We start from the raw sequence: 11,801 nt of genomic DNA, 5'->3' as shown, positions 1-11,801 counted from the left end.
TGGTAAGCCACACACAATTGCAGAGGATTTAATAAAACCATGTATGACAGAAATCGTCAGCTGCGTACTCGGTGAAGATGCAGCGAAGAAAATTACAGCAGTTCAGTGTTCTAATAACGTCATATCTGATCGAATTCATAAGATTTCAGACCACATTCAAGATGAATTAATTTGTAGATTGAAGAACAGCAAGATGTTTGCAATACAATTAGACGAAAGTACAGATGTCGCCGGGCTATCAATATTGCTTGTTTTTGTGAGATACCCCTTCAAAGGATCTATTGAAGAGGATTTGTTTCTCTGCGCACCTTTAGAAACTAACACAACTGGAGAAGAAATTTTTAAAGTTATTGATAGTCACATGAGTAAGCACCATATTGAGTGGAACAAATGCATTGACGTGTGCAGTGACGGAGCAGCAGCTATGATCGGCAAAATAAAAGGCACTGTAACAAGAATCAAGAGTGTTGCACCTAAATGTAGTAGCAGTCACTGCGTTTTACATCGTCATGCTCTTGTCACGATGAAAATATCATACGAGCTTAAGACAGTTCTCGATCAAGCTGTACAAATTGTGAATTACGTCAAATCACGTCCACTCCAGTCAAGGCTTTTTAAAAAAGTGTGCGAAGATATAGGAAGTCAGCATCAATCACTTTTTCTTCACACACAAGTGAGATGGCTCTCAAGAGGAAGAGTTTTATTGAGGCTATTTGAATTGCGCAACGAGCTTAAGATATTTTTCACCAAACAACCCGGTTCTGCATCTACTGACGCGTTTGTTGATTTATTGCATGATGAGGTATGGTTAATAAAATTGGCTTACTTGGCCGATATATTCGATAAACTTAACGTAATCTGCAAAGCCCTACAGGGAAAAACCACGAATATATTTACAGTAAATGACAAAATTTCTTCACTTGAAAACAAAATTGACTTCTGGATTGAATGTGTTGATCAACATAATTACGAATGTTTTATTATTTTAAATGACTTTCTGAAAGAAAATGAGTTGCAAGTAACTTCAGATGTGGAAAAAAATATACATGAGCATTTAATAAGCCTAAAAAAATCCTTGAAAGAGTATTTTCCGGAGAAGTTACAGGACATGAACTGGTTGCAGAATCCATTCGCAGATCATACCAAACCATCAATGCTTACTGTGTCAGAGTATGAGAATTTAATTGATATTAAATGTTCATCTTCTCTTAAACAAAAATTTGGAGCTGAAAATTTTGATCTAAATAATTTTTGGATTGGACTTCAAGATGAATATCCTACAATTGTTGAGAAAGCTATTACAATTCTGCTTCCGTTTGTGACGACTTACCGATGCGAGACTGGTTTTTCAGCTTACGCTTACACCAAAAACAAGTACAGAAATAGACTTGATGCAGCTCCAGATCTTCGCATTCAATTATCAGATATAAAGCCTAATTTTAGTGATATTTTAAGAAAATATGTGAAAAAATTTCATTCTTCTCATTAAAATATTAAATTGATAAAAACAGGCACTTAGTTACATTGTATTTCTTTGTACAGTAAATGTTTTTTAATACATAAAATAATTGTTTTTCATTTATATTTGATCTTTCTTTTCATATCAAACATAAAAATATAAAACTAATAAGTGATAATTTTATGTTATCAAACTAGGGTTCCGCAAAAAAATGTATAATCGATTAGGGTTCCGTGGCAAAAAAAAATTGGGAACCGCTGGACTAAGGGATGGTACTTGGAAAAAATTGGAGCATTAAAAATGTTTAGTCAAAAGTTTTATATTTTCCACGCCGAATTGTGACTTCAATGCATTGAACACATGGAAAACCTCTTCACCCACAAGCAATCATCTCTACACCCATCGTACATTCGTACAGCACTTGTCAAAAAGATTGTGCACTAAAAAATTAAAATTAAAAAAAAACGGGCAAGTGGTTTTCACTCTGATGTTTAGTAAATTAATATTAGGCCCAGTGGCGTATTTACTGAGGGGTAGACCGTAAATTAAATCCTATTAGATACCAAATATCAATATGTAAACCCTGAACAGATAACCAGCCATTTCTTATATATGGTAGCTATATATCTATATTACAATTAATTATAATATATTAATATAATTAATATATCGTGGTGATTATACAATACATATTTCTTGTTTGATGGGGCCAGAGTGTCGGGAAAATGTTCTTTCTAAATATATAAGAAAACATGTCATAATCACTATTCCTAGTTATTTCTATTTTTATTATTAGTAAAGTAAGTATAAAATATAATAAATAGGTACTATATTATATTATTTGAAGACATTTTAAAGTGTAAACAGATGTGTATTTTTAACTGCTATAAATTATAAGTACCTAAACCTTCTTTAGAAATTATACCAATCTCAGGTGTTTATTCTACAGGTTCCACATTACGTGTATTTTCAAAACCAGCCATTGACGTTTTTTGAAATTTTTCAGGAACAACAAAAAACAAAAAAGACCTTAACATTTTACTCAATGATTTTATTATAAATATGAATTCATAGTTTTGGGATGTATATTGTGTATGAATAGGTGTTTTATACAAATATTATTAGCAGAGTTATTAACATTACTAGTTTCGAAAAACTGGTTTTGCTCCCAATTTCATTAGAAGGCTGGTTTTGAACAACACCAATCATTGAAAGAATTTAATATTTTTACTAATTTACTATTGTTCGCTCAGTTTAGGTTAGTGGACTGTATGGTTTAAATAAATGGTAACAACTGTATTTTTGATTTTGCCGTGATCGGCGGACTACTATTTTTAAAATTCAAAAACAAAACAAAATTTAGGTAGGTACAAGTAAAGGGGTTACACGGGGACTGGCCAATCTGGGGGATTCGTCGGTGATGACGAATAAAAATAACACAACAAAAAAAATAATAAAAGTTTTGAACAAAGACGTACGTAGACAATGCCGTTGGTGTCGCGTTGACCTCGGTGACGGTGGTTTAACGACGGTGATAGACAGGACGGTGAATTCGACGGTGATGGGTAGGACGGTGACTTCGACGGTGATGGGTAGGACGGTAACTTCGACGGTGATGGGTACGACGGTAACGGGTTTCGCGAGACACAACGCACAATACAAAAATACGGGCTAAAGGAAAAAGAACAAACGACTACATTCACGTCGCGTGACACTGGCAACGGCTAGGTGCGGGCACGAACTGATCCGATTACCGAGAGTAGCGGGAAGGCGGCATCTGCTTATCGCAGTGTTGGTGTTGCTTACGTAATTACCGAACATACCGCCCACCTTGAAGGTTCTCGGCTTCAATCTCTCAAGGGCATTGGGCATAGTTTTACCGCAGGGCGGGTAAGAACTTTTTCGGTTGAAGTTTTTACTTTGGCCACTCGCACAATGCCGTCGTCTCCGGGATGTACTTCGATAACTCTTGCGGTACTCCATTTGAGCGGAGGAGTCGGTTCTTTGATGATGACAAGGTCATCGAGTTGCAGGTTCTTGTCGGGGCGATTCCACTTAGGTCTCTCCTGTAAAGTATGCAAATACTCATTTTTCCACCGAGTCCAGAAATGATACTGAATCTGTTGGATCAGTGACCATCGCTTATGGGAGCTCATTGTAACCAAATCTGCGACATCCTGGGGACTCGGGATCGTTACAAGTGGTTCCAGGGTCAAGAAGTGACCCGCCGTGAGGGTCCTGTAGTCGCTTGGATCCGATGACATGGCACTTAAGGGTCTTGAGTTTAGCGTAGCTTCCACTTGGTGGAGTACTGTATTAAGTTCTTCGTATGTAAGAACGGTGTTCTGGATTACACGATGTAAAAGTGACTTTGTCGATTTTACGGCAGCCTCCCATATTCCTCCCATGTGTGGCGCCGAAGGTGGGTTAAAATGCCATCGAATTTGATGTTCAAGAACGTTGTTGGAAAAATCAGCACCCTGGATGATAGTCTCTACCTCCGTTAAGTACCGATGGGTTCCCACGAAATTGGTACCACAGTCACTGTAGATATCCGTGCACCGGCCCCTCCGGCTGATGAAGCGGTTCAGACCAGCGATGAAAAGAGGGGTCGATAAATCGGAAACGAGTTCGATATGTACTGCGGTAGTGACCAGACAGATGAATATACATATATAGGCTTTGGTTATTTTGATCTTACGTATCATGGCTGCTTTAACGTCAAAAGGGCCCGCAAAATCCACGCCGACCTTACTGAACGGCTTTATTTGATTTAGACGGAACTGAGGTAGATTGCCCATAAATGGCTGTACTGGACGAGGCTTCGCACGAAAACATGGTACGCATCTATGTACTCTCTTTTTAATAATACTACGAGACGAAAGTATCCAGTAGTTCTGTAGTAATAGATTTTGCATCGTTTGTGGTCCGGGGTGACCTTTGGTACGGTGGACGTGATCGATTAATAGCTCGGTCAATCGAGCAGTTTTTGGCAAGAGAAGAGGATGTTTTTCAGTATATGGTATAAGTGCATGCTCTAAGCAACCTCCCACCCTGAGAAGGTCCTCGTTGTCCAAGAAAGGGGCGAGCCTTCGCAGATGAACCGGGCCACTTCTATCGGCTCTAAAAGCTTTTTTGGCGTCTTCAAAGAAAGCCTGTTGTGTCCAACGTATCAAGGACCGTAGCGCTCTGTCGGTCTCCTCTGTTGTCGGTGGCGACGTCCAATGTGGAATGGTTTTCTTTCTTAGCCGGTCAACTATCCTCAACAGATACGCTGTGAGTCTTAGCACTTTGGATAAGTTATCTGATTGCCACAGTACACGGCATTCATCGTCGACAACTTGGGTGAGTAGGGTGATCCGCTTCTGCTCAACTTCTTCCTCTGGACAACTATCGGGACACCTTGTGCCCTCCACAGGCCAAGTGTTCTCCGGTTGGCGTAGGAATTTGGGACCCTTCCACCATAACTCATGTGTAGCTAGATCGTTAGGCCCAAGTCCTCGGGACGCACAATCGGCGGGGTTGTCACGGGTTGGAATATGGCGCCATATTTTAGTGTCGGTTAGCTGTTGTATTTTTGCCACACGATTTGCTACAAACGTCTTTAGTCGTACCGTTGGTGTCCGAATCCAAGATAATGCTACCGTGGAATCCGTCCAAGCAGTAACATTTGATATCTTTAGCATTTCGAGGTGCTGCTGAACGTAATTGATGAGACGAGCAAGTAGCCACGCGCCGCACAACTCTAACCGTGGGACCGAAACCTTTGAAGCTGGGGCTATCTTCGACTTTCCCATCAGAAGGTGGCAATTGGTTTGGCTTTCTGAAGTTACACGTATGTATACGGCTGCTGCGTACGCTGCCTCTGAGCTGTCGCTAAATCCGTGCAACTCATACGACGCTCGAGTGTGTGTGACAAGACGAGGAATTTTTAACGTGGCCAACACGGGCAATTCCTGATGATATTTTTTCCACGCGGTCGCCGCTTCTTCAGGGATGGGTTCATCCCAACCAACTTCTACCAACCAGAGATATTTCATGAGTCTCTTGAGGTCTGTGGTAACTGGTGATAACAGCCCAAGAGGATCGTAAATGCGGGCAACTTCGGAAAGTATAGCGCGTTTACTATATTTCACAGGATTGGGTTGATATTTGTAACTAAGTACATCAGCTTTTGGGTCCCAGTTTAAACCAAGTACCTTGGTTTGCTCAGACTCTTGCTCGATGAGCGTGACTGGTTGTGTATACCTATGGTCAACAGGAATAGAAGCTAGTAATTTTTCTGAGTTACTTGACCATTTCCTGAATTCGAATTGGCCTTTTGCGAAAACTTCCACGAGGTTTTTTTGAAGTTCCATTGCCAGTTCTTCGGTTTCTGCTCCTGTCGCCACATCATCCACATACAAGTCATGCTGTACAACCTCTCGCACGGTGGGCATGTTAGCTGCTTCATCCTCTACCAACTTATGTAGAGTCCGTATGGCTAGGAACGGCGAGGATTTCTGACCGAACATCACCGTATTCATTTCGTACTCCTGAATCGGCTCGTTTTGCGTGAAACGGTATAGTAAACGTTGGTACGGCCGGTGAGCTTCGGTCACTTTTATTTGACGGAACATTTGTTTTACGTCAGCAGTAAATACAACGGGATGTAGTCTGAAACGTAGAACTATGCTTGGTAATTCCTGTTGTAGTTTTTCTCCACACCAAAGGTTATCGTTTAAAGATAGTCCTGAAGAAGACTTTGCCGAAGCGTCAAAAACAACGCGCATTCTCGTAGTTGTGCTCTCCGGACGCAGCACTGCCTGATGAGGAATATAATACGCACCCGTCGGTTCATCGGCTGATGGCACTTTTATTTGAGACATATGACCCAAGGCCAGATAGTCCTTCATTGCGTTGTGGTACTCGTCACGGAGCTCAGGAAACCGTTTGAACCGATTTTCCAACTGTTCTAACCGACGTAATGCCACGTCTTTCGATTTCCCGAGAAGTGGTGGGTCTTGCTGAAATGGTAAGTGCACTATATAACGACCATCCGATTGGCGCGTTGTGGTTGATTGGTATATTCGTTCGCATTCCAAGTCAGCCTGACTAGATTTCTCTACGGTTGGAACGTCCTCGTTTTCTAGAAAAAGCTGTAACGTTCGGTCGACTGCATCCATGGTTGAGCACATAGTGACTATGTTCCTGTCTGGTGCACTAGACGTTTTTCCCATGAGCACCCACCCGAAGACCGTAGACATGGCAATCGGTTGTCCCGCGGTACCTTCCCTTTTATCACCTAGGAAAAGGTGGGGGAATACATCGGCACCGAGCAAAATTTCAATCGGTAGCGTCTCGGAATATTCAGGGTCGGCTAATTGTAATCCATGTATGTGGGGCCAGTTATCTGACCACACGCGTTCTGACGGCACAGGTCCTGTTATACGAGATAAAATTAGGACATCTACGTTAAATTGCGGTTCTTCTTGATCGACAGGACGTATAATTATGTTGGCGCTTCCTTTTACCACAGGAACACGTGTCCCAGACAGAGCCTGTACCATAACGTCACATTTTTTCCTGACCAATTGCAATAGATGAGCACAACGCTCAGTTATAAAACTACTTTGACTGGCGCTGTCTAATAGTGCTCGTACGGTGACGTGATTTCCTTCTTCATTCTGAATCACCACGCTGGCGGTTGCTAACAAAACTGAGGCATGGGGGTCTCTGGTAGACGACGTGGCCACCGTGACATGTGCAGAAGTGACAACCTGCTCGTGGTCACCGAAATGAAGTAAGGTGTGGTGTTTTGCACTACACTCTGAGCATTTTTTTGGGTTCATACATTCACTTGCCATGTGCGCGCTGAAGCAGTTAAAACAACGTTTCAGATCTTTAATTATTTGATAACGTTCGGTTGGTGACTTTTCTCTGAATAATGGACAGTGTATTAACAAATGTCCTGGATGACTATTGCATACTTGACACGTGTACGTCCTCTTCTCTGGTTGATTAGTGCTAGTTCTCTTCGGTGCAAAGGTGTGTCGTTGTTCTGTGCGATCACTGAATAAAGCGGTGGTTTTTGATAACTTGCTTCCTCTGCTCGTGGCAGGTTTGTCGTTGGCTTGGCATACAGTAGCTGATTTACTGTACTTGGTGAGGAACGTGACAAACTCTAATACCGTTGGATCTTCAGTAGTGTCTACTAACAATTCCCACTGTGTCCTGAGGTTTTGGTCCAACTTCTTTTGTAACAAATATAACAGAATTGGATCCCACTGATCTACGGCATATGATAAGTTTCGTAATGCTCCGGTGGACTCAACGATGGTGTTCAATAGTGTTTTTTATTGAACCTCCATCATCGTGCGATGCATTAGGTGCTTTAGACAACTCGTCAAGGTGACTCTCGGCGATAATACGACGGTTTGAATACCTTGCATTTAGCTGCGATAAGGCTAGCTCATAATTACTGGCCGTCAACATCAGATTTCCGATTAGTTTTAAGGGTTCTCCTTCCAATCTGGATTTCAGATATCCAAATTTAAGTACCGGTGACATATTACTTTCGTGTACCAGAATATCGAACATGTTTCGAAAACTTGTGTACTCTAGTGGACTTCCCCTAAATATCGGAACAGACAATTTTTCTACTGGAAAATAGGTATTAGTAGAATTAGGTGGTTTTTGTTCGAAAAAAGTTCTATTTAACGTTGACTCCACCGCAGCCTCGGGCAGATACTCATCTGCAAGAATTTTACAGCCTACATACAACTCTTCAAACTCAGCTTGCCATTCTTCTGTTTCCCCTTTGTCGTCCGGCTCTGCTGCTCCTTTGCACTGATATCGAATAATTGTCGACAGCTGCGTTTCAAAATCTTCAGATAACTTTTCTAGAGTTGCGTACATTATCTTAAATTTAATTTTTGCCTTCGTATCGTTCGAATCTCCTTTGATTGCCTCCCCTGCATCATACACACGACGAGTTCTATTTGTCAAGTTTGATATGCGAGCTTTTGCTTCTTCATAAACGCCCATTGTTGAATATTGTATGTGTATAAGAAATTGCAACGATAAAATGTATGTGTATAAATACGTGACCTAGTTTTTACCAAACGTATTGTGCACCGTTTATAATTACGTACAGGTAGTGCGGATCCACGTTGCTCTCGCGGTACGGGGAGTGAAGATTCGCGCAGACCGCTTGGCGCCTAGCGATAGCAGTGGTAACAGAATTAGAGCCTAATGAGTACAAAGTCCAAATCGATCATAATACCCAGTAGACACTAACAATTGTCATATTATAATAATTACGTAATGGTCTAATTCGATGATCATACAACTAACGATTAAATGTCTAAAATCCAACAATGATTCAAATCACTTAGAATATTAAATAGTAATTTTTTTTTTATATCCTAGGACGAAGGACCAAATGTTCGCTCAGTTTAGGTTAGTGGACTGTATGGTTTAAATAAATGGTAACAACTGTATTTTTGATTTTGCCGTGATCGGCGGACTACTATTTTTAAAATTCAAAAACAAAACAAAATTTAGGTAGGTACAAGTAAAGGGGTTACACGGGGACTGGCCAATCTGGGGGATTCGTCGGTGATGACGAATAAAAATAACACAACAAAAAAAATAATAAAAGTTTTGAACAAAGACGTACGTAGACAATGCCGTTGGTGTCGCGTTGACCTCGGTGACGGTGGTTTAACGACGGTGATAGACAGGACGGTGAATTCGACGGTGATGGGTAGGACGGTAACTTCGACGGTGATGGGTACGACGGTAACTTCGACGGTGATGGGTACGACGGTAACGGGTTTCGCGAGACACAACGCACAATACAAAAATACGGGCTAAAGGAAAAAGAACAAACGACTACATTCACGTCGCGTGACACTGGCAACGGCTAGGTGCGGGCACGAACTGATCCGATTACCGAGAGTAGCGGGAAGGCGGCATCTGCTTATCGCAGTGTTGGTGTTGCTTACGTAATTACCGAACAACTATTAATAATAATATGTAAAAAATTTTTTTTAATATTTTATATTTAGCAAATAATATACCTACTTACTATTTTTTTTTTAAAATCTATATTTGATTTACACAATTTACACATGTTTTGTAGGCATATGTATTAAACACAACAATATACATTTATCTTTTAAGTTGTAATGATTGATGTGGTCACCTCATTTAAATTAATTATAAAATATCATGAAAATTACAAAACATTAACACTAGGACAATTTTTAGTTTTCAATAAATATCATCGGTATTGTGCAGTTAGTCCAAATAGATTTTTTTCCACTCCTTTGCAATTAACTTGATGAACTACAAATTTTGTTTGTCAGTATAATAATTAAATAATATTACAATTTAAATGTATACTTACTTAATTTATTTTGTAGTCATATTTTAATCCGATATGTGAAGCGTTAATTTATTTTTCACTGTTACCAAAATATTGGTATTTTTAAATGCAATTAGAAATAGCAGTATGAATATTGTATTAACACATAGGATCTTCTAAATTGTATGTGATAGTAGATTTCACTATGGCTTATTTAAATTCCAATTTGGAATCATAATATATTATGTGTATGAATCATTGTATGTTCACTTTTTTTTATGAATTAATAAAAGTGAGATAAAATTATATGTCTAAGAATATTTGTTGTAAATATAGATAATCTTGGACTATCTATTTGCCAAATTGAAATACCAAAACAAATTAAACTCTTCCATAACTGTCAGAAACATCCAAGTTGTTAGTAATATTTATATGACATATAAATACAAACGTGCACTTGAGAAATACAACAAAAATTAATTTTCCAAAATTATTTAAATTATGTATGACGTATTATTGTGTTGTTTTACTACGTAGTACGTGAAATCAGTCACGCCAGACAACGAATGACGACTACGCGCTCACTATCGGCGTCGAACGTGTTAAAAAAAACTTCTGTTTGTAATGAATTAGTGGAGAGTTTAGCCAATTTTTTATTAGACCGAATTGACATTAATGACGAATTAGTACAAGTTCTTAAGCCATTTATTAGTTTAGGCACATTGACACAAGACCAATTCAAAAAAAGTACACAAGTTGATTGGAACGGATTTAGACTTATCAAATTTTGTATTCGAATATGAAGAAATTCAAGAAGTTAGCAACATTGACAACCTACGTAAAATGTCTATGGCCTCTTTTGTTGAACATCTTGCTAAATCAGGATCATTTATCACCTTACTAACTATTTTTTCTCGAGTTCTCGCTGCTAAACTACCTGATTTGTTGTTGCATATTGTCTGCGATCCGACAGAGTCGGATTGCCTACCTAAGTGGCTAACTTGAAAGTTAGGTAATCGATTTTGACTCGCTAGACACTTCAACACGGTTTTCGACTTTACACTTTTTACATAAGAAAAAGCACCGGACATGCGACGGCACATATCACTATCCATCGCAGGCGGATTGCTTATTTTTGTTTTGTCTTAGACGGGCGATAACTGACTTGCAAGACACTCTAACATGCGGGTTTTCGAATATAAACTTTTTTTCACATACAAAAAAGCACCGGACATACGCTGGGGCAGTGGTTGTCAACCTTTTTGGGTCCACGGCTCCTTTTGATTTTGAAATAAAATATACGGCTCCCATACGAACATTTAAAATAAACAAATTTACATTACTTATAATAATTTTAATCTAACTTTATTTAATGATAAACATGTAATTAGGTATTAATAATAGGAAACATTTTTTTACATACAATTAAAAAATTAATACATTAATAATAATTTTAATTTTTAATGGGACGGCTGTGCTTGTTTTTGTTGCATTAAATCATCAAAGCGGTGTGCGTTTTACAACTGATAGATTATATTAGAGGCAAATCATTAAGTACCTACCTAATTGTAAATAGTAATCGAAATATGCTATTACTCGATATCGCAAACACGGTTATCGACGGTTATCTCACACATGCAACATGTAATATGTATTGGTGCGCCGAAATTTTATTTTTAGTTTCTATTGCGAACGCGGCTCCCTTGATAATAACCGGCAACGCCCCTGGGAGCCGCGACGCACAGGTTGAAAACCCCTGCGCTGGGGGATAGTATCATTGAATTGTCGATTTTCATGGGCCATGGGAGATTTCTAGACACTGAAACTCGACTTTTAAACTTTCCCGTCTACGAAACGAGACCCCCATAGAGCCAGGCCTTATCAGAAATTCTTATCACAAAATCTCTTTCTTTATAAGTGTGGCATTTATAATTCGACTGTGTCTCCAAAATCAGTATTCACTTACATCTAACACGGGGGGCCCGGGGGTCG

The 11,801-nt window shown here is 39.5% G+C and overlaps 2 protein-coding genes across 2 annotated transcripts; one reads left to right on the top strand and one right to left on the bottom strand.

Annotated features, from left to right (window-relative positions):
• Window positions 1-43: 43 nt before the first annotated feature.
• Window positions 44-1,489, top strand: LOC100572646 (zinc finger BED domain-containing protein 5-like). The gene has a single exon (XM_003242047.3). The coding sequence runs from the start codon at window positions 44-46 to the stop codon at window positions 1,487-1,489; it is 1,446 nt and encodes a 481-aa protein (XP_003242095.3).
• A 1,817-nt stretch (window positions 1,490-3,306) lies between these two features.
• LOC103308231 lies at window positions 3,307-8,485 on the bottom strand. The gene is made up of 2 exons (XM_008181295.1): window positions 7,804-8,485; window positions 3,307-7,730 (listed from the first exon to the last, which is right to left on the bottom strand). Exons 1-2 carry the CDS (start codon window positions 8,483-8,485, stop codon window positions 3,307-3,309), a joined length of 5,106 nt encoding a protein of 1,701 aa, XP_008179517.1.
• Window positions 8,486-11,801: the final 3,316 nt, after the last annotated feature.

This window comes from Acyrthosiphon pisum, chromosome X (assembly GCF_005508785.2).
Source record: "Acyrthosiphon pisum isolate AL4f chromosome X, pea_aphid_22Mar2018_4r6ur, whole genome shotgun sequence".
Lineage (NCBI taxonomy): Eukaryota > Metazoa > Arthropoda > Insecta > Hemiptera > Aphididae > Acyrthosiphon > Acyrthosiphon pisum.
Note: the sequence above shows the minus strand (reverse complement) of the source record. Positions and strands in the feature narration are given on the sequence as shown.

Coding starts and splice junctions, on each gene's coding strand:
- LOC103308231 (XM_008181295.1), bottom strand. CDS start 8,485: ATGGGCGTTTATGAAGAAGCAAAAGCTCGCATATCAAACTTGACAAAT. Junction 7,731..7,803: donor TGCATCGCACGATGATGGAG/GTTCAATAAAAA, acceptor CATATGCCGTAG/ATCAGTGGGATCCAATTCTG.
- LOC100572646 (XM_003242047.3), top strand. CDS start 44: ATGACAGAAATCGTCAGCTGCGTACTCGGTGAAGATGCAGCGAAGAAA.